Source organism: Oncorhynchus nerka, linkage group LG7, assembly GCF_034236695.1.
Source record: "Oncorhynchus nerka isolate Pitt River linkage group LG7, Oner_Uvic_2.0, whole genome shotgun sequence".
NCBI lineage: Eukaryota > Metazoa > Chordata > Actinopteri > Salmoniformes > Salmonidae > Oncorhynchus > Oncorhynchus nerka.
The window spans coordinates 42923177-42947163 of NC_088402.1; the positions used below are offsets into that span (position 1 = coordinate 42923177).

The 23987-nt window shown below is 44.4% G+C and overlaps 2 protein-coding genes across 2 annotated transcripts in view; one reads left to right on the forward strand and one right to left on the reverse strand.

Moving 5' to 3' along the window:
• LOC115131715 (exostosin-1b-like) overlaps positions 1-23987 on the forward strand; it is a 100028-nt gene that overhangs the window by 40792 nt on the left and 35249 nt on the right. The window contains exon 2 of the mRNA XM_029663653.2: positions 23504-23597. Coding sequence (XP_029519513.2) covers positions 23504-23597 — 94 coding nt within the window. The remainder of the gene's footprint in view (positions 1-23503; positions 23598-23987) is intronic.
• Positions 17103-23987, reverse strand: part of LOC115131716 (mediator of RNA polymerase II transcription subunit 30-like) — a 93079-nt gene continuing 86194 nt past the window's right edge. The window contains exon 5 of the mRNA XM_029663657.2: positions 17103-17234. Within this exon, the coding sequence (XP_029519517.1) occupies positions 17229-17234 (6 nt within the window). The 3' untranslated portion in view covers positions 17103-17228. The remainder of the gene's footprint in view (positions 17235-23987) is intronic.

Sequence of the window (23987 nt, forward strand, 5' to 3'; positions counted from 1 at the left end):
ATTGGGGAGATGCAGATTATTATTTTCTTTCCATTTTCTTTATTGGTTATCAGTGTAGTTGTCGGCCCGACACTGATATTGCGTCAAAAAGGCCAATATCAGCCGACAACATTGGTGAGCAGATAATATCGTATTCTCAGCCCTCATCTCTTTCCCTCCTTTTCTGTTCTTAATGCATTCTTCCTCGGTGTGGAAGCAGGCTGGTCGGCAGGTCTGACGTGCTGTTATTGGAATGATGGTTGAAGGAAACTCGACACTGGGCGGCTTTGTGCTTTTGATTAGGCCTTTTGTCTTTGTCAATCACTGCCTGAGAGTGTGTGACGGTGGTGGCACACACACACACACACACACACACACACACACACAGCCTAATATGCATGCTAAGGACCCAGAACCATGAGTGTTTTCTGTAAACGACCCAACGTGGCTCAGCAGATCTAAGGCGATACTTGATCGTTCCTTGAATGACGAAACGGAGGAGTGAGATGAGGGAGAGTCAGGAAAGTAAAAAACGAGAGGGCCGATCGATTCAGACGCCCACACAGAAATGCAGCATTGATTTGCCCCTGGAGGGTCCGCGCCGAAGCCCAAAGCTTGGCTGCCTGCGCCTCGCTCACTCCGGCTCCAGCCAAAAAGTTTGTATCACTCCCAGGCCGCTCTCCATAATGCTTTGATTACGTTAAGAAAAGGGGGAACGCTTTTTGTGTCTGACTCTTTAATCATATTAAGTGATGGGTGGGAATCAGTGCGCAACACACACACACACACACACACACACACACACACACTGTAGCTTTCTCTCACTGGCACAGACATATACAGTTGAAGTTGGATGCTTACATACACCGTAGACAAATGCATTTAAGCTCAGTTTTTCACCATTCCTGTCAGTTAGGATCACCACTTTATTTTAAGAATAATAGAGATTTATTTCAGCTTCTAATTCTTTCGTCGCATTCCCAGTGGGTCAGAAGTTTACATACACTCAATTAGTATTTGATAGCATTGCCTTTTTAAATGATTTAACATGGGTCAAAAGCTTCCCACAATAAGTTGGGTGAATTTTGGCCGATTCCTCCTGACAGTGCTAGGGTAACTGAGTCAGGTTTGTAGGCCTCCTTGCTCGCACACGCTTTTTCAGTTCTGCCCACAGATTTTCTATAGGATTGAGGTCAGGGCTTTGTGATGGCCACTCTCATACCTTGACTTGTTGTCCTTAAGCCATTTTCCCACAATTTTGGAAGTATGCTTGCGGTCATTGTCCATTTGGAAGACCCATTTGTGACCAAGCTTTACCTTCCTGACTGATGTCGCTTCAATATATCCACATAATTTTCCTTCCTCATGATGCCATCTATTTTGTGAAGTGCACCAGTCCCTCCTGCAGCAAAGCACCCCCACAACATAATGCTGCCACCCCCGTGCTTCACGGTTGGGATGGTGTTTTTCGACTTGCAAGCCTCCCCCTTTTTCCTCCAAACATAATTATAATGATTATGGCCAAACAGTTCTATTTTTGTTTCATCAGCCCAGAAGACATTTCTCCAAAAGTTGCAAACCGTAGTCTGGCTTTTTTATGATGGTTCTGGAGCACTGGCTTCTTCCTTGCTGAGCGGCCTTTCAGGTTATGTCGATTTATAGGACTCGTTTTACTGTGTATACAGATACTTTTCTACCTGTTTCCTCCAGCATCTTCAAAGTCTTTTGCAGCTGTTCTGGGATTGATTTGCACTTTTTGCACCAAAGTACGTTCATCTCTAGGAGACAGAACCCGTCTCCTTCCTGAGAGGTATGACGGCTGCCAAGTCCCATGGTGTTTATACTTGTGTGCTATTGTTTGTACAGATGAACGTGGTACCTTCAGGCGTTTTAGAAATTGCTCCCAGGGATGAACCAGACTTGTAGAGGTCTACAAAAAAAAAATCTTAGGTCTTGGCTGATTTCTTTTGATTTCCCCATGATGTCAAGCAAAGAGGCACTGAGTTTGAAGGTAGGCCATGAAATACATCCACAGGTACACCGCCAATTGACTCAAATGATGTTCAGTAGCCTATCAGAAGCTTCTGAAGCCATGACATCCTTTTCTGGAATTTTCCAAGCTGTTTAAAGGCACAGTCAACTTAGTGCATGTAAACTTCTGATACAGTGAATTATAAGTGAAATATGTCTGTAAACAATTGTTGGATAAATTTCTTGTCATGCACAAAGTAGATGTCCTAACCAACTTGCCAAAACTATAGTTTGTTAACAAGAAATGTGTGGAGTGGTTGATAAACGGGTTTTAATGACTCCAACCTAAGTGTATGTAAACTTCCGACTTCAACTGTAAGGTTCACATGTTATTTTTCTTATACCCACACACACCCCTCTTGCCACCTGATTGCTTTCCCATTTTTCTTGCTGGGAAAGATTTCTGGTTTGGAGGATGTTAGAGACGGGCTATTACCATGAGCTCTTTGAACTCCTCAGTCAGACAAAGTGGCAAAGGTGTAGTGTCGTTCGGAGACCTGGCTAAGAGCTGCACGCTCCTGCTTTTACTTTTGTTATGTTCACCCTCTGCTGTGCGCTGCAATTATTCCACAGGTTGTTTGCCCTACTAGCTGGGAAATACCTGCCTTGTAGACCTAGGTTAGTGTGTGTTAGCGTCAAGCGAAGACTGTTTTGCTAGTCGAGTGCCGTGAAGTCTTTTTAAAAAATATATATATATATATATGTTTTTTTACTTTGAAAGATAAAAGGGGGAATGTGGCAAAGTATGAGTGTGCAGTGCGCTAACACTTCTGTCTTCCCTTCCAAACTGTAACACACGCCTCAAGCGTTAATATTGCCAGCTCAAATTTGCTATGCACAAGAACATTTTAAAGCACTGTTTGCCCTGCCAGTTATCGCCATTTGAGTCTCAGGAAGAGTCTTACACTCCGTTTGATGTTTGCGGCTTGCCGTAGTTTTCCGTATGAGGAGCTCAATCCTCCTCCCGACTCCAGTGTCAGCAGTTCCTGTGTGTGTTGCTGAGGGGAGTGCGCTTGTCAACTCCTGTCAGTCGAGCATTGTTGAGCTGTCGTCGGTCTGTCCCACTACACGGCACTAGGCCACACTGTCTTGGCGTCAGCCCAATAATCTTAATTGTAAGTGACTAGGCCCGGTTTGAAAAGTATGGAGATGAGACAAGAGTTCAAGCGTTACTTGCTCCGTCGTCTCTGGAAGGTTTGAGGACAGTAGTCGAGTAGTAGCGAGACGACTTAATGGCTTAATTAACGGAGCCTATATTTCACGTACAATTGTTTGTGTTCCTTGCTGAGGAAGAGTATGTTTTGATGTCATTCTTTTCCCCCCTGTTAAAAGCTGCGTACTTGGCATTAGTGCTTTACGCGTCGATGAAACCAAGCATTCATTTCACCTCCGCCTCTACAACCAACAAGCCAGAATGTCACACTTCTCTTCTTGAGACAGAAAATGAGCTCAAAGGGAGAGCGTTTGCCCTTCACTCTCCAAGCACCGAGTTCACACAGATGTGTGCATTAACACCGTATTAGCCAGCTGAAGAGGAGTCATCATGTATGTCCTGGGTACATAGCCAACACGTACGAAGGCTCTCAACTGCTCCCCTCTGCAGCCGTGTGTGTGATGGAGTGCTCTTCTGATAGGGTGTGTGCTCACCGATAAGTAACCTCTCTCTCAAGGGACTCATGAATAAAAAGCCAGTGAATATTCTCTCTCCGTAGCGACAGCCCTGAACGCGGGACACCAAAGCACCTCAGTAAGCAACCAAATCACAGCCAGGGATATATACTACTGCTCTTTAGTAACCGAAGCAGAGCGCCTTTTCTGTCAGGTAGACGCTTTTTTTACAACGCGGCTAAAGGATTGGTTCATGTTGAGTAACCCGAGCATCGCTTTACATTTACCACCACCAGCTAGCGGTCCTCGTTGATAATCAAATCACAGTTGGAGTTGTTTTTTCCCCCCTCACTTCAATAATCACTGCGTAGCTTGGCCTATTAAGTAATCGAATCACATCAGTCGTATCACCCTTTTTCAAAAGCCAATTCAAAACGTGGACAGTCATTTTAAAGATCCCCAGACCCGGTATATCCCCTATGGCGCGTGTGTGTCTCTGTCTTTTGGTGTCTTGATTTAGTTTCATTTCCTCTCTCGCCTCCATCTCCTTGACTGCCACCTCCCTGCCGTCCCTCCTCTACAAAGCCTTCATGTTCTCCATAGGAGACTCTGGGTCAAGGGAATCCGCTCAGACCGCCTTTATTTGTGGATGTGCCAGCGGTGTGTGTGTGTGTGGTGACGGAGAAAGGGCTTTGCCTTAGAATGAGCCCTCAGTCTGTCAAACAGCGAGCCTCTAGTCTGATGGATATCTGAGAGGGTACTATAGCGGGGGGGGGGGGGACCTAGTAGCCAACAGCAGACACAGCTTCTTCTCTGGCCTCGCAAGACGGCAGCCAGACGACGCTGCCTTTAGGGTCTGTCCGTCTTCCCAGGGCTAGAGAGGTGTGCTGGGCCCGTCAGAGTCTGTGGTGCTTTTGTAGGGAGAGACTTTGATATGGCCGTTTTGAATTATGGGTCTTGAGGGGCGATATCTTTGATTTTTGAATCTGATATTGATTGAACAATCGAGCTTTGCTTGCGAATGCCCCGACCATTTTTGTTCAACCTCATTGTTTGCATATTGCTTGATTTAGGCTATTATCGTCACAGTTAGGAAATGTGTACTTTTCTACAGTCGGGGTGGTAATGCATGACCGTGAATGCAGACTATTCTCTTGATGAGGGATATACATGGCTGGCTAACTATGAGTACCCATCACTGGGGCTCGTGGTGGCTAGGATTAAGCTAGAGTGATGAGCCAATTAAGTTTAGCTGGTGTGGCTGATTTTTACTGACGCTTACAACGAAAAGGGTCATTTTGCTCTAATGAATGCCGTTGAGTGTGGCGTCGCTCAGTTTAAACGTCCTTTTTAAAGATGAGCTCACATTGTTTACCATTGTGTGGAATTTGGGATTAGACATCTGCCAAGGTCATTTAATGTCATTGTTGTCAAAACACTGGGAGTCGTGAATCGGACAACTCACCAGGATGTTGAAAGTATGTCTGTAAAAACGGACTGGGATCATTAGGTCCAATTTTTAGCAATGCTCACTGATGCGGATAATCAGACATGAACGGACACAAAACTAAACTCTGTGGCCTAAACACACACACACATACATACACACACACTAGTTAAACTCTGTGGCCTGCTCACCTGAATTGAAACTTTAGTTCAGCTCGGCCTATTTACCTACAGACTGCTTTAAGTCACTCGCACGAAACCTCACCACACAACATACGCTCCGCTCACTTATACAAACCATATGCTTAGTCGAGCTCAATTATTATTGTTCGATGAATGAAATGGCTTCTAAACTTTATTAAAATCGTCATCAGCATTGACCTATTTTTCGTCCAGACCAGCATCCACAATCCACATACTAGGAAAAACTGAATCATTGAAATCATTTATCCTCGGCCCTCATTCTCCTACACCGCATGGGTACTAGTGTGCAAGAGAATACCTATGTAATAAAAAATAAAACGACATTCCTTGTAATGGACAGCAGCCAGACGGTGCTTTGACAGTCTCGCCTGGTTCTGGCTGTTCTGGCGCCGTAGGCGAGACTCCAAAATTTCCGCCCTCCTGCTATCCTCACAAAACGAGAATAGTGTAGCCTCTGTCGGCCCACAATGCAATTTTATGCTGTACCGTTTGTGAAGCAGGCAGTTGCATTTATTATCCTAGGTTTAAGACTAATCATTTTGGCTATTTTAAGATCTGCATATCAGCTACCCAAGTTTTATCAGGAGTTATTTTGAGCCGAGTTGCAATGAGAATCGATGTGTTTACACAGTTGGAAATGCAGAAATGTTTTTCTTTTTCTTCGCTATAATCAGCTTGTCAAAAATGTATGAATAGGCATACAATTGAAATCATGGATTCGTGACAATTTGGACCATGGAGTGAAACTCCCGGACAGCAGTCATGAGTAGCCTAATTTCATTCTATATTGTCCTTACATGTCCTGTTTTTTAGGATATTTTGTATGTATATGTAAACAAACTCAAAAGTCTGGGGTCCCTTAAATGTCCCTTTCCATGAAAACATACATGAAATGTGTTGCAAAACTAATACGAAATATAGTCAAGACATTGACAAGGTTATAAATAATAATTGTGTCCTTCAAACTTAGCTTTTTGTCTAAGAAATCTGAAAACATTTCATCCCATGCTTCTTGAAGCACCTCACACAAGTTGGATTTGGCTTGATACTTCTTACTTACAATATGGTCAAGCTGCTCAATAGGGTTGAGATCACCTCAAACTTAGATTTGTCTGTCCATAACACTTTTTTCCAATCTTCCTCTGTCCAGTGTCTGTGTTCTTTTGCCCATCTTAATCTTTTATTTTTATTGGCCAGTCAGAGATGGCCTTTTTTTTCAGCTCTGTCTAGAAGTCCAGCAGTGTTTTGTGGGTACTATTAAATGAAGCTGCCAGTTGAGGCATCGGTTTCTCAAACTAGACACTCTAATGTACTTGTCCTCTTGCTCAGTTGTGCACCGGGGCCTCAAACTCTTTCTATTCTGGTTAGAGCTAGTTTGTGCTGTTCTGTGAAGGGAGGAGTTCACAGCATTGTACGAGATCTTCAGTTTCTTGGCAATTTCTCACATGGAATTCATTTCTCAGAACAAGAATAGACTGACTAGTTTCAGGAAAGTTCTTTGTTTCTGACCATTTTGAGCCTGTAATCAAACCCACAAATGCTTATTTAATTTTTTTTTAACCTTTATTTAACTAGGCAAGTCGATTAAGAACAAATTCTTATTTTCAATGACGGCCTAGGAACAGTGGGTTAACTGCCTGTTAAGCTCGGGGATTTGAACTTGCAACCTTCCGGTTACGAGTCCAACGCTCTAACCACTAGGCTACCCTGCCGCCCCGATGCTCCAGATACTCAACTAGTCTAAAGAAGGCCAGTTTTATTGCTTCTTTAGTCGGCACAAAGTTTTCAGCTGTGCTAGCATAATTGCAAAAACGGTTTTAAAATTATCAATTAGCCTTTTTTAAATTATAAACTTGGATTAGCTAACACAATGTGCCATTGGAACACAGGAGTGATGGTTGCTGATAATGGGCCTCTGTACGTCTGTAGATATTCCATTCAAAATCTGCCGTTTCCAGCTACAATAGTCAATTACACCATTAACAATGTTTGCAGTGTATTTCTGATCAATTTGATGTTATTTTAATGGACAAAAGCAACAAAAAAAAATGAGGACATTTCTAAGTGACTCAACTTTTGAAGTGTGTGTGTGTGTGTGTGTGTGTGTGTGTGTGTGTGTGTGTGAAAGTTGAATCACATTTTATTTGATAAAGTGCCATTTAGGCTATATGATCGCAGACAAGGACGTGCATGATGAAAGGCTACAGGAAAACCACAGGCTACTTCTCTTTTTACTATAGGCTACATGATTTATGTTCGGTTTCTTGAGTGTTGGTGGGGGGGCGCTGCAGCGCATCGTCTCTCCAACGGTACACTGGAGAGGCGCGTTGGGCATGGACAAGTTTTCATTGTTTTGGGCAGATTTTTGTTAGGCGTTCTATATTGTTGCAGGTGTGCCTCTTGGCCAGTTTAGCTCAGAAAAAGCTGCCCCAGTCAATCTTCCACCCTAATCCTGCCTAATGGGACCCTGTTGACAGTGCAGTTGCTGCTACAGTAACAGCCGTTGATGGATATCAGTTGAAACGTCGCTCGCCTGGAGCAGAGTGAGATCCCACGTCCCTTTTGAGTTGTTAAAGGTGAATCCGTACTCCTCATTTGCCAGGTTAAGAGTTTGTCGTCGTTGGAATGCGAATGCCGCAGACAAAAAAACGGAGCCTCACTTGAAACGAGCATTAATCATGTTCTTCTACTCCTTAGTGCCTACTCAAGAGGGGTGCAGAAAATACCTAAAGCGGCATAAAGTGGAAGGGAAATAGGCCTAGCAGCTACCCCAAGAGCTTTCTCAGCCTTTAATTAGGGCCTGTTTTTTTCCTCATTGCTTCTGCTTTCTCCTGAGTCTACTTCTTGTGGTGTGTTTGAATTTTTTTTGCAATTTGTTGCTAACTATAGAGGGATAGGAGTGATTATTATCTGATCGGGGCTCCAAATTGAGAATCCATCTTTTTCTTTCCTTCCAAGTCTCACCATGAAACTTTCCTCGGAGGAGTTTCCAACGCAAATATTCATGAAGAGACTAATGAGATCACTCTGACGCCTCAGAAAGACCCCCCCGCCTGGGAGCGTTAGCGCTTATGCTAAAGCTTGGTTCTGCCTTTTTCTGTGCAGGATTTCCACATGACTCCATTGTCAGCTCAGCTGCTCTGTGGAGTGTCTAAATATAAATCTTTGACCTTTTATTTCCCCATATGTTGCATTGGAAATTAGATCACTTTGGGTTTACCGTTTAAAAAAAAAAAAAAATTTTTTTTTTTTTTTATCCATTTCCTTTTAAATCTTCCTTTTTTCAATTTAATTCTTAGTGCCGGTGGTGGTTTGTCTCTACTATGTTGTATTTTTATCCAAGCACACAGTAGGCAATGTGCATAGGCTTTCTTTAGAAAACCTACAATCATCATGATGTGTGGGGGTCCAATGGTGATACTCATGGGTACCTCGCAGTTTCTCCTGATTAGATATTTATTTTTATGGCTCAGCGTATATTGCTAATCATGGCTGCTGGTTATTCTCAATGTTGGCGACGCAACATTAAAGCGCACATTGCGGTGTTACTGACCCAAGTGACCCATATGTGAAATGTGTCGTCTCTGGCTTGTATACTGGAAATCTCCAAGATGGAGGTACCTTTTTTCAAAACTATGGCTTACAATGCCCGAGATGTACCATCTTGTATGAAGGTCTGAGGCAGTGGGTGTGACATCTGAACATATTGTATTATACCAATGTTATGCATGTGTGCGGGGAACACCTCTTCAGCTTGAAAACCCTGGCAAGTCGATCAAGGCCCTGTTATGTTTGATTGCGAAGCCTGTAGAGAGGTCTGACAGTTGGAAGCTCCGGCTCGCATATGAGAAATGGCTGTCCAGAGGGCTCGGCTTTGAGCTCGCAGAGCGGGAGGGGGGGCGTGCAGATCCTGTGAGCTCTAATTTTAAATGCGTTTAACCCAAGGTCAATCATAGAGAGAGGGAACGAGAGGGAGAGCGGGGATCTAGATAGAAAGAGGGAGGAGAAGAAGCCTTCTCGGCGCTGTAAATGGTTTCTTCAACTCCTTTGAACTGCTCCAGCTGAAGGGGGATGCGTCAGCGTTGCACAGAGGGGCTCCCGGGTCTTGCGCTGCCTTTTTCAATAGGAGCACTACTTAAAGTGGATGGTGCGAGCTCTCGCAGTGACGTTACTGATGATACCTTTTAACCTGCCATTTTCATTGCCTATCATTAGCGTTTTAGCTGAAACTCTTACGATTCTACGAAAACCTGACAATGCTTAGTAAAAGACTCATTCTTGGATTTCTTTCCTTGGCATTTACCCATCCATCAAAGGTTCTGCTGTCATGTCATCATGGCTTGCTGTTCTCAGCCATCTGTCCACCTGGGTCACTTCCGTGTCAGTCGTTCTCACTGAGTTATCCTCGGACATCAGCGGCTGTGTTGAGTTGACTTTTTTGACTTCAAAGCCAAGTGAGTGAAAGCAGAGAGATGGGTCTGATAAGATGGCGTCAACAGAAGGAGGCCGGGCCCCAGTTATTTTCCTTAGCCTAATTGCCCTAAACTGCATCTGGGCCTGCAAGCACCATTTTCTCTTCACATTGCTCTATTGTTATGATTCGCATTACCATTAGCCGTTATTACAATGGTAATTACAGTCACTGTTGGAGCCGAAGCAGTTAGCCAGGTCTATTATGAGATGCAATGGTTTACTTGCTCTCTGAGTTGTTTCTCCAGCGGCTTGTGCTAACTTAGTCGACGGAAATTGCTGAACTCTTAGTCAGAGACAGTTAATGCCTTGGTGAGGTTATGACTTTCAGAGGCAGATTTGTCTTGATTGTCAGAGGGGGGTTGGCTAACAATGGCGGCTCCTCAAACACCTCATTCGGGGGAATTACATGGTGGGATAGGAGTCGACAGCTCCTCACTGAGACGGATCAAAGCACTAGATTACTCTTCCGCACCACAGTGAGGGGAAAAGACTAGATTATGCATTCAAGATGAGTGTCTAAGATAGGACTGAGTGTGTGTGTGTACCCCACAAAGAGAAATCCATATGTAGCGTTTGAGAATATGCATGGGCTGCTTGCGAACAGAGCTGGCCGCGGTGTAATTGCCACTATTAATGCTTCGTTCTCTCCCCCTTCCCTTAGACCATCTCTCTCTCTTTTCCCGACCAACTCACCTTCAGCGTCTCCCTTTTTGAAATGAAGAAGTTGGCATTCTTAGTGACTGAAGTCATGGCTCTCTGGCAACAATATCCCTCCCTTCAAAAGGTAAACTCTGCTTGACTGCGTGGGAAAAAAATACTCTCTGGCGTTCTGATTGAAAGGTGAAATGTGACACAGCCCCTGAAGGAGACTTTAGTCTGTCCCGTTACTGGGTTTAGGAGCCATGGTTCCCAGGAGGTTCCTATGCGACACCGCAACAGGAATAGACCCGGCTTCAGGAATTTAAATGACAATACGGTCATTTAGCTGGTGCTCTTATTCAAAGCGACTTACGGTTCAGGCACACATTCAGTAGTTGCGACCCATGCAGGAATCAAAGCCACAACTCTGATGGTGTTGGCACCATGCTCCAGTCATCTGTGCGATCGGAACCCAACCTCAGGAGTGTAGATTCATGCGACCAATAGATCCCAATCTATTACGGTCTCATGACCTCTGGCCTATTAGTTTAGTGCCTATCTACTATATTTGATGGTCTATTGCATATTTAGTGCATATGTCAAACATCAGTTGTCCTCCCATCTCTTGCTTAATACCGATTTGACCCCTAGCCCTTACCCCCTATGCATTTTGGAAGATCTGAGAGGGATGCAATGTATGCACAAATTCCACCTAGCAGATCAGAGAGCAAAGAGTTATTACCATATTGCTTAGGCCTTCCTTTCCAATCCTCTTGGATCATAAGGGCTGGGAGTCGGGGTCGATTTGGGATGGGGCCGTCTGTCTCACGCTCCCTCTATCTGCAAGTGAGACAAAGTAAGCCGCTGTGGTCCGTCAGAAACAGGTTGCTAGGAGACTACTTAGTCGTCTGTATTATTGACTTATGATTCCCCGCCCCCGTCTTCTCTCTTCAGCCTTAGCGGGTTCATCGCTGGAAGTCAAGGCTAGCATTCAAACTCACTTTCTCATTCAATTTTGAACCCATTCCTTCTCTATCCGATCCTTTATTGGGATTTGATGATTTGAATCTACAGTCGGTTCAGTCTGAAATGTGCCCTCTTAATTATTACTTGGGTACAAAATGAAGCGTGACGAAGTTCAGTGATTTCTTGTTCTGAGTAGGTTTGTCTGACACAAGGTCGGACATACAGTTCTTCCGCTTCTTTAGTCTAGAATCCTGTAAAGAAGTCAAAGGGCTTCTATCTTTGGATAAGCTATTTCTTTGTGGTTTCTGTGCGGAAGGTGTTTCTCCTCAAATAATCTCTATTTTTCTAAGGTTTCTGCATGAAAGGTCTTTCTTTGTAGACTTGCTTTCTGGACTCACTGTAGTTTCTGCCTGTAAGCCAAGTTTTGGCAAGGTTGTTTTACTGCAATTTTGGCCTGTGTGCTGATGGATCTTTCACTCTAATCTCTTGAGTGTGAGGGGAGATTCACTGTAGATTTAGCTACTTTGTGTTTGGGTTGTTCTGTTTTGGACTGTGGGTTTCTTGTATCTGCCATCTCTCTGTTGTCTCTCGTGTGACCCTCTCCTGGCCCTGTCTGTGAACAGCCCCTCTCCTCTGGGTCTCAGCCGCCCTGAGAACACAGCTGCAGCACGGCCGCTTCTCCCCCTGACCCCGCTGTCGAGTGCTCCGGAACAGCTGTTCCCCGTACAGCTCTCCTCGTCTCAGACGGCGCCACCACACCAGGGGCTGCTCACTGCTCTCACCTCGGGCTTAAAGGGGGGGAGATCAGCCACAAAGCGAACAACACCGTTCAAAGACTACCCCCACCCCCTGCCTTTTAGTTTTTTGGGCTAGGGACCAGAGTGCTCTTTGACCCCACTGACTCGACCCTAGGTTCCACCCATGCTTCAGCCCTAAGATGGGTCATATGAGACCAGACGGCTAGCCAGTCATATGACTAAGATGTGTTGGTTGTAGCCAAAGGCCACCTTCTCTAGTGGCATTAGTCACATCAACAGACGAGAAACAATGCACAGAAACAATGACTCCTTTCTCTTAGGGTCGAATCCTAAGTCCTAGCTTGAGGTCTGTGAGAATAACTCTAATTTTCCCACAAATCTCCTCAATGCAGGATTCATTCAGACATATGTGAAAGTAAGGGCTACCGTGTTCACATTTTCACATCCGGATTAAGCCCTTTATAAAAACAGTGGGAGCATTTTGTATTGAATTAGATTTTTTTCTGAATCATTTTTAATTGAACCATTGTCATACTGGCGTCTTTTCTCCCCTCGTTCTATGATTCATGTTGCTCCTGTGTCTTGGTACTTTGTAAGCTTCTCAACTGCACAAACACGCGCGCGCACACACACACACACACACACACACACACACACACACACACACACACACACACACACACACACACACACACACACCTTTTGATTCCTGGAGGCACTGCAAGTGAATGGGCCCTTCAAAACACCACACAGCCAGCCAGCACTCTGCTCTCATTCACCCTCACTCTGTCAGACATTATCCCTGTGCAGCTCTCCTCTGTCATACATTGTGAGGGTTTGCTGCTTCACCTTTGGATATGTCGGACTCACGCCGAGCATGATTGCTAGGGTTGGAGTGTAAGAGAGAGAGAGAGAACAGAATTATTTGTATTGGTGTGTGTTGAAGAGAGTGCTACTCTAAATACTACTGTTAAAATGTACTGTGATTGTTTATGCCAGGGAATCATATCCTGAAACCTTTAGCGATCAGCCACCCACCACATCCAAACTCCGACCCAGGCTATATCTTTATTCATTCACCCATTTATCTTTTTATTTGGGAGTCTGTGTTTTATTGTACTTTATCTCATGCTGTGCTGTAACTGGGGGTGCATATGGCCCTGAGTCTGTGGTTTTAGCCTTTTTAAAGGGAATTGTTATTTGAGTTAATTAGGTTTCCAGTCACCTTTCTTGAGGAGTGGAGCTAGAGGCAGATGGGACCAGGGCCATATGCACTGGGATTTTACTAGCTACCCATGTTCTGCACGTGTGTGTGTGTGTGTGTGTGTGTGCACGTGTTTCCATATTTATATGGTTAGTGTGCTGCAGATAGAAGGCTAAATATGGCCTCTGCTATCTATTCCAGCAGCTCTGACAAATGTTTGGGTTTAAAAGGAGGCTGCAGCGATGCATGTGCTGTCTAAATCCAAGGCTGTCTCTCACGCTCTCTCTCACACACACACGTATACTCGCACACGGACGGCACGCACACATGCATGACACACACTGCGTCATCGTGAGGGGCATCTGGAAGTGAAGTGCACTGCAGTATGAGACACAGCTGGTCTCCAGTGTGTACAGATGGTCTGGACCTCCGAGGTGTCTCAGGGCCCCGAACAGGGAGCATATCGAAGTGGTTTGTATGTGTGTGTCAGACTACATGTGAACTGTCTTGGTGCTGTGTGACTATTGCGTGTGGCTGTGTGCATTGTTAGGCGCTAGCATTTTGCTGCACCCACTAGAACATCTGCTAAACTGTGTACGTGACCAATAAACTTTGATTTGAAGTGTGTGTTGGGGGAGTTGAGAGTCCCTCTAAAAGTCCCCCCTTATCCTCTGGAGGGAGAGATGGTCATTGGGGACTCTGAGCACTAGGCAGATACTAAATGTAACTGAAAAATTGCCTCAATCTGTTTGCTGTGGGAAACAGCTAGGGGGGGGGGGCGGAGAGAGCAAATTGAAAAAATTGCATTGGATAAAGCTGTCACAGTGAATTAGTATCTCTGCAGGAGGGACCCCTGTTATCGGTGTATTTGTAAAATATTCAGGCTTAAGCATGTGACAGGGGAATGGTAGGCTAGGAGGAAATGCTGGGGGGAGGTATGAGGTATAAGTGGGAAACTGATGCATTTGGCTGTTTAGAAGTTAGCATGCCATACGGGCTGTGTCACTGACTTCACTACCTCCTAGCTACGCTTAAACATTCAAGGTTTCTTTTATGGTAGCATAGCAAAGCTAGCTAAGACCTTGACGATACATTCCTGAGGTAGCTGTTTTGGTTTGAGTCCTTGTTTGGAGTTACTCAGCCTTCAAATCACAGCACGCTAATGCTAACTAGCTAGCCATCATCATTTGCAGATTGCTCAAGAAATCTTCCACTTTCTCCCTGGAGTACTGACAATAACCCAAACTTTATTACTTGTTTGCATAATAAAGACAATTATAATGTAAAAACAAAATGGGCTAATTGACATTTACACAACTGACTTTAAAAAATATATATATATATATTTGGCTTTAGTTAGATGTGACTGACACTGATGGTCGGTTCTTAGGTGTAGTCCCTATAACTTGATGAACAAAGTGTCTTGCGTCTTCCTACATGCATAATAGGGGAGTTTTTTTGTTGCCTATTTAGAAAGGGAGACCTCTGAAAGTCAGTTGCTAAGTAAAGAGTAAGACTTACTGGAGTCTGGACTGTAAGTGAGCGTAATCGGATTCCCCCATGTGTAGCCAGACCTCACGGCCGTCATGGGACCCTGCACACAGCCTGTGTGTTTGTTTGGGGAAGCGGACCTCAGGGTTACGTTATGCTAGGATGCTAATTGGAACTAGCATAAGCTGGATAATGAGGCCTAATTAGGGTAATGAATTAGTTGTGGAGGAGAGCGTGCTTGAGCGAGGAGGAGAGAATGCCGGACACACACCACAGGGGCAGGGCATCCAGCCGCGGGGATGATGAGTGGGGAGTACAGGGGGCAGTGCTGAGCTCTTCGTGCTTTTTGAGGTCTGTTCGGTTTCTGTTCATTTTTTACCATTTTAATCACGGCTTTTGACTATTTGGGTTGAAAGCTGTAACACAGAATAAAACAATTAATAAAAGTCCCATGATGGTAGTGACTGCTTATCACTTAACTATAATGTATTCACGTTGCTTTGATAAAATATTTAAGTTGTGTACATTACATTTGTTTTATTTGATTACTTTTTATTATTTAATTCCAAGTCATCTCATCTCTATAGAGCTGCTGCCTAGGCTGTCTGACAAAATCCCTATTTTGTAGTCCAAGGTAAATAAGGCTTACTTTTATGGCTGCTGAATACCAACGATCAATCACTTAGATCATGTATTTTCAGGTAGAGATACCTCACGAAGCAACAGCTGCTCTCTACATCACCTCAACATCTCGTATTCTTCTCTCTCTGTAGCAGGCATTAAAAGAAACCCACCCGACTGGCGCAGCGTTCTAATGCACTGCATCTCAGTGCTAGAGGTGTCTCTACAGACCTTGGTTTGATTCCAGGCTGTATCACAACCATCAGTGATTGGGGCGGCGAACAACAGGGCAGCGCACAATTGGCACAGCGTCGTTAGGGTTTGGCCGGGGTAGGCCGTCATTGTAAATAATGTATTAACTGACCCAGTTAAATAAAGAATAAAGAAAGAAAAAAGTGGATGCACAATGGATTATGGTCATTGTAGTTAATTACCACGTTTCATGCCCTAAACTATGTAACATTGGCCTGTTGGAAACTACAACTCCCTACTACAGTTCAGGCTGGATCTGATTGGTCTCTAGAGAAACTATGCAATGTGCGCATTGAGCTCACAGGAGAGAGGGAAAAAAGCAACACAATGGAATTCAAATAATTGATCCGACTTGGGTCAGTTGTTTAAATACCCCAAAATAACCAACATTTTGGTTAAGCGCCCAGCACTAACCAGGGTTGAGGGTTACGGGGACATGTGTGCGCATACACACTCAAAAACACACACACTATTACAGCCACACGTATATGGACACCGATTATCGTTCTTATGCAGACACACACCAACATATGTCCCTGATATACAGCACACAAGTACACTGCCTGTCTTAATCAGTCACATCGGCCTCACTCACAGGCATTCACACCATATGCTCAGTCTTAATCACTCCTACACCTATAAGCCTGTATACTAATTAGCTTTCTCAAACATGCACACACGTTCTGACTGCATCACTCATTTGCCTTTTAATAATTCACTATCGCGCGCGCTCTCTTTCGCTCGCTCGCGCGCACACACACACACACACACACACACACACACCTATCCACGGTCTCCAGGTCTGACCGGAGTTTACAGCTAGCTCCCAGGCCCGACGCACTATATCACAGTGGCCATAATCCTCCATTTTGCGGTGTTACTTCCATCCGCTCTCATTGTTACGATTAAGCCACACAGCTTCAGTCCTCACAGTCTGTTTTCAGACTGACAAAAAAAAAACATCCCAGCCCCCTTCGGGCAATTCACGCGCACGCAGCGCATACACACACACACACGGTAATTACACACGCAGTACACACACACACACTGTAATTACACACGCAGCGCGCACACACACTGGGAGAGAGACTAGAGATATCTTAGGCTAATGTGACAACAGCCTCATGAAAGTCCTTAATTGGATCCTTTTCTCGGTGTTTTTGGAGAACATCGATGTTTGCGGTTTTGTGTTTTCATCACTTTAGAACGAGAAGGCCCGAAGGGAGGGTTTGCTCTAGCTAGAGTCTGTCGGATACCCATACTGCTTCAGGCCTGACGGCAGTGCACCGCTGGCATCTTGCCCAGGCAAGCCCCCCTCCCTGGCTAATGGGGGACTAAGGAAGGATCTTTGTTTCGGAAAGAGTTTCTTAAAAAAAAAAAAAAAAAAGGGAACACTGTTTTTTTTTTTAAACTGTGGTGATTTATTTATTTATTTTTAAGTTCAGAACTCATGGAATTAAGTCACCCTACTAAGTGAAGGCGCGAAACGGTGGTTCCCATGGCAACTGCTGAAAGTTGTTCTTGGTGGGTCTGCATGAGAGGGTCACCTAATTGCATCAGACCTGTGAAACACACACACACAAACAAATGATTTAATTAGGGCTTATTTTCAGTTCCTCTGATCTGAATCATATTTCCTCGAGATTGTGCGACGTTGGCTTTATTTACCAATGTTTTCACTCAAGGCACAACGCCCCTTACCAATAGCCTACTCATATGCTGCCCCGTTCTCTTTTTTTCTCCCTCTCTCATAGTCTTTCTCTTTATCTATCTCTCTTACACACACACACACACACACACACACACAGCCTGTGGGCTCCTCGGTTCGCTCAGCAGTGGGTTTCCTCAGCAGCTCAAGGTCAGCAGGATGACAAAGCTCTGCTGCTGTTACAGAGGAAAAGGAAAATGGGATGGAGAAAGTTGAGCGGGCTCTACTGTACCCCTCAGCCAGCGACCAGTGACCCTGCTAAGTGCCCCAGCAAGCCGGCTGAAGGGGCAAGCAGTGGATAAGTCGGGTCTGGGCCACTCCTCTCTGGCTTTCACGGAGACGTGATAGAAGAGATGGAGGGTAGAACCCCACAAGATGCAGAGCTGTATAAGACGTGAATAAATTGTCACCTTGAGAAAGAGATTATATATCATCTCTCTATATAATCTCTCTCTCAAGGTGACAATTTATTCACTTCTTGTACAGCTCTGCATCTTGTGGAATCTACACCATTATCTGCAGACATGGACCCATCAGTCAGTTGTCATAATCTGACACTAGCTGTCATTACTGTTTAGGACATTATTATAACAGTGTTGGGCAGTCCTTGCTTCTGGATGCTGAGCCTGGAACAGTTTTGTGTTAAATTCACCTTACTGGATATTCAATTTAACTCATGTAAAACTGGTGACCCCCCCAAGCTGATCCTAGATCTGTATCTACAACCAACTTGTACCTGTAGCATTCCAACCTCTGTCGTTAAGAGGCACCAGAGCCAGTTGCCTGCCTGTCTGGCTGCAGATCTGTCTTATCTAGCTGGATCTCTGTGTCTAGTATTTTATTAGGATCACCATTTGGCTCCAGCTGCAGCTCTTCTTCCTGGGGTCTACATAAAACATGACATTACACATAACGTTGAGGCCGTGGCTAAGGGATAAAGAGATTGTGGCCGCACCCTTCCCCCGCCCGCTCCTCCGGAAAACTCTTTCTTCAAGCCAGTCACTGGGACGGCATTCCAACTTGGGATGGGGGGAGGTTTTAATGGGTGGAATAGTAGAGAACAATTTGAGGTTTATTCAGTACCAGTGCAAATACCATGGTACTGCTATATCGACACTCAATCATTATGGTACTTTTTAATGTAAGTTTACGAACATATATTATGTACTGTAAATATAATTGAAGCTTGTATCATTTATTGTAAATTGTGAAATAAGAAAATACTATTATTTTTACCTGGCTAAAAGAGAAGGAATATCATCTATTGTTTACAGGAAACTCATTCAACAATTGTAGATTAACTTGTGTGGCGAAAGGACTGATGGGTTGAAATATACTTCTCCCATGGGCAAAGAAACTCCAGGGTTGATATTAATTAATAATAATTTAATAATGCACCATCGAGAGCATTCTGACCGGTTGCATTACCGCCTGGTATGGCAACAGCTCCGCATCTGACCGTATGGCGCTATAGAGGGTTGTCACTGGGGCAACCCAATCTACATGGACAGATTACCAAAACAAACCGGTGCCCCTGCACATTGACTCTGGTACCCCCTAAATATAGTCTCGCTATTGTTATTTTACTGCTGCTCTTTAATTACTTGTTCCTTTCATTTCTTATTCATATTTTTTTAAATTGCATTGTTGGTTAGGGGCTTGTAGGTAAGCATTTCACTGTAAGCTGAACCTGTTGTATTCGACACGTGACTAAAATTTGATTTTGAATTAGCCCTTACACTACAAATATACAGTAGTGAGTGCCCACATTTTCATACTATCTTCGTACTGGACCCCCGTGGTAGTCGAACCCACAACCCTGTGGCGTCGCAAGTGCGATGCTCTACCACCTGAGCTACACGAGAGTCTCGCCACGATATCAGCATCTACGGCACCAGGGCGATACAGCGCTGCTTAGAACGTTGGGCTGGCCAGAGGTGGAACGTAGCGAAACACAGATACCAGTCCCGTGTAGCTCAGTTGGTAGAGCACAGGGAGGGGTGGGGGGGTCCCGTGTCTAATAATGTCACCGAGTGCCTACGGATACAAACAGGGCAGTCTGGCGATTTTTCATATTCTTCTTAGCTGCTGAGTTACATGCAGCCAAATTCGGATACACAAAACTCTGTATCCGTAGCCACTCAGTAAAAACATTAGACAATTCCAGCTGAAGGACAGAACCACATACAAAATGAAATCGTACGTAACATTTTAATAGACTGGTACAGAAGTACATACAGTGCATGTAAAATAGAAGGCACACTTTCACATTCTTATGAGTACATAGATGCGTGGATTTACTAACGGCTACACTGCAAGTCGTCCATCTTTGTGAGTTGTTTACTGTTACAATTGCAGGTCCTGCTCCTAATCTCTACGAACCAATTGTTCTGTGAACACGAGCGATAATCTCACATTAGGAATCCCCCGCGTCCTTGGTTCTCACCGTGTTTTGACGTCCGTACTATTCATAACAACAATAATGTGATTCTTAGATGCGGCTGAATGGAAACGACAATGGAAATGCAACCGTTACTCCAGCTAAGGCTTCAACCACAGTTTTCACCCGAGCGAGCGTGCCACGTCAGCTCATAAATGAGCTACAGATGGAGTTTCCTCCGCACTAAAGGCTTCAATTGAATCCTTCACTTCAACAACCGTGTTGGGAGTTTTTCTCCGGCTAGAAATTCAATTGAATCCTTCACTTTTAGCTACGTGCGTGGACTTTTTTGGTTGTAGAGATCCATCACTCCACTCCATTCAACAAATTGAAATGCATAGAAATGAACTAAAACCAAACAGTCGCTGTGTTAGTTTACTGACCAACATCTGTAAGCTAAAACCAGACTATCATATATATGGTGCAGTACATCCCTTACTCTGAGGCTTTGCTTTACAAATGTTTTCTCTGAGCAGGCTCTGATATCCTGAGGCCACGGGCACACCTTATCTTTAACCCAAAAACAGATGTGCTCGGGAGGGAGACGCTACAGCTATTTAGGTCAGAGTTTGTCTCATTGATATTTTCTGGCATTAAGGCAGGGAGGGGCGGGGGGAGGCAGCACTGTACAGGGAGACAGCTGGTGCAGAAATATGTGTACGGTTCCGTCTGTCTCCATCGGCAGGTGATGGAATGCCAATGCTTGTGTGTGCAGCTGTCGTCCGCTACTCAGCTCCTGGCCACCGAGGGGGGTGTGTGTGATGCATGTTATGTGCTAATAACTATGTTATATATGGGAGTTTCAGCACTGACTAGTGCGGTGCGCTGGCTAATTAGTTATTGGCTTGTGTGTGTGTGGGCGAGAGTGAATGGCTGTGTGTGCATGTGCTTTGAATCCTAGCAGTAGACTTGCCCTGGCTGTTGCCCTCTGCATCTTAGGTGAGCCTATATGTGATGTGAACACACACACACACACACACACACACTCTTCTGGTAGTGTCAGTAAATGGCCATCATCCCACTGCATACTGGGTGTTTCCACTCTCATGCCATTATGAATGGGGTGAGGGATAGAGAGAATGACTGGGTCCCTTCACCCCATCTAGACCGTGCTAAATGAGAAATGATTTTCTGCCTCTCCACTCTGTTAACCTCCTAAACCCGAAGGACTTGTCTTTAGACCGCTCACACTCCCTCGCAAGTTCTGCAGTAGTAGCGGCAGGTAGCCTAGTGGTTAGAGCGTTGGGCTAGTGAACGAAAGGTTGCAGGTTCGAATCCCCGAGCTGACAAGGTTAAAAATCTGTCGTTCTGCCCTTGAACAAGGCGGTTAACCCACCTTTCCTAGGCCGTCATTGTTCTTAAACTGACTTGCCTGGTTAAATAAATATAATGGGAGGGAGAGAGGAAGGAGAAAGGAAATAGAGGAGAGTTGAAAAGCACTTTGTGACAACCGATGACGAGAAAGGGGCTTTTATAAATGTGATTAAGAGAAAATGGGACAAAGGCAATGGGAGAATCTCAAATACATTTCCTTGATCCCACACATCCTCTTCTCTCCCCACCTCTTTCTCAAAACCAATTGGATGAGAAGGCCAGAGTGGAGGGACCTCCTGACCTTCTCATCCAATGGGTTTCGGGAAAGAGGCGAGGAGAGAAGGGGAATCAAGGAAATGCAATTGAGATACTCCCGATGACAGGAGAGGGAGAAGAGTCTTTCTCCTGGGCCTAGTAGAGGTTAAATCCCCAGTAAACTGCTGTCTGTGTGAAATGGGAAAACATATCTTCATATTATCCTCCCATCTGTGTACCTACTCTCTCTGCCACCCTGAGTGTGTGAATTCACTCGGGTGTGTACACACTGCTCCTGCTCTCTGGAGCACACATGCATGCATATACACACACACACACACACACACACACATTAAGCAGACACCGCAGCAGAAGCTTGCCTCTTGGTAGCAGGTGTCAGTCAGCTCATTACCCCTGGCAGGGTTGATCATTCTGTTAAAATAGCAATAAGGCACACTTCACTGGAGAGGAGTGGGATGGAGGGAGCAAGCGGGAGATGAATGGCACTGCAGTGAGAAACCCTAGGAAAATGTGTGTTGGTAATGGAGAGATGTCTGTCCTCTGTCCGTACCTGTATATGATTGATGGAGCTGAGGGACTTGCTGTATACTGGGGTGTGTGATCTTTTCTGTCAGTTTATTCAGTTCAGTACGGTGAGCTTAGCTCGTCCTGTGTAGACAAAAGTATTCACATCCCACAACATTTTGTTGTTAAAGCCTGAATTTAAAATGTATTAAATTGAGCTTTTTTTTTGTGGCACTGGCCTAAACATTACACCCAATGTCAAAGTGGAATGTTTTTGTATTTTTTTTTTTTTTTACAAATTAATAATTAAAAAAATGCAACTGGTGTCTTCAGTCAATAAGTATTCAACCCCTTTTAAGGCAAGCCTAAATAAGTTCAGGAGTAAACATTTCCTTAGCAAGTCACAAGTTGCCTGGACTGACTCTGTGTGCAATTTGTGTTTAACAATGGTTGTTGAATGTCTACCTCATCTCCTGTGTCCCCCACAATTATCTGTGAGGTCCCTCAGTCGAGCAGATCATTTCAAACACAGATTTAACCACAGTCCAGGGAGGTTTTCCAATGCCTCACAAAGAAGGGCACCTATTGGTAGCTATGTAAAAAATTGACATGTAATATCTCTTTGAGCACAGCGAAGTTATTAAATTACACTTTGGAGGGTGTATCAATACATCCAGTCACTACAAAGGTACAGGCGTCCTTCCTCACTCAGTTTCCGGAGTGAGGAAGGAAACCGCTCAGAGATTTCATCATGAGGCCAATGGTGGCTTTAAAAACAGAGTTTAATGGCTGTGATAGGAGAAAACTAAGGATGACTGAACATTGTAGTTACCCCACAATACTAACCTAATTGACAGAGGGAAAAGAAGGAAGCCTGTCCAGAATAAAAACATCCTGTTTGCAACAAGACACTAAAGTAATTCTGCAAAAATCTGGCAAAGGAATTAACTTTTTGTCCTGAATACAATGTGTTATGTTTGGGGCAAATCCAATACAATACATTACTGAGTACCACTATCCATATTTACAAGCATTGTGGTGGCTGCATCATGTTATGGGTATACTTATCATTAAGGACTTGAGTTGTTAATGATAAAAATGTAAAGGAATGTAGCTAAGTACAGGTAGAATCCTAGAGGAAAACTTGGATCAGTCTGATTTTCCACCAGACACTGGGAGACGAATTCACCTTTCAGCAGGACAATAACATAAAACACAAGGCCAAATCTACACTGGAGTTGCTTACCAAGACAACAGTGAATGTTCCTGAGTGGCCGAGTTATAGTTTTGACTTAAATCTACTTCCAAGTCTATTGCAAGACCTGAAAAATGGTGTCTAGCAATGATCAACAACCAATTTGACAGGGCTATAATGGATGCCCAAAGAATAATGGATGCCCAATCCATGTGTGGAAATCTCATATAGTCTAGGGGTATGAATACTTTCTGAAGGCACTGTATGTTTGGTCCTGACGGTGTACGACTATAGGAGATAAACCTGACAGCCTCTACTTTGTGTGTGTGTGTGACGTACAGTACTGACCGTGTGTGACGTGTACTGACCATGTATGTTTTGTGTTTCTGCACAGATACGACTACAGAGAGATGCTACACAACTCCACTTTCTGCCTGGTGCCCCGGGGCAGACGCCTGGGATCCTTTCGCTTCCTGGAGGCGCTGCAAGTGAGTGGTCCCACACACACACACACACACACACACACACACACACACACACACAGATTGACTCTACGATACCTGGAGGCACTGCAGTTCAGTGGGCTTCGACCAACACACACCTTTTTTATTTATTTTTTTATATCCCAGCACCTGTGCTGTCGGGCTGGGAATGAACAGGGACGATATATCATCATCACGATACATACACTACCGTTCAAAACGTTTGTGGTCACTTAGAAATGTCATTGTTTTTGAAAGAAAAGCTCATTCTATGTCCATTTTAAACGAACATCAAATTGATCAGAAATGCAGTGTATACATTGCAACTGACTATTGTAGCTGGAAATGGCTGATTTTGTTTTAAAGGGAATATATAGGCGCACAGATCAGTAACCA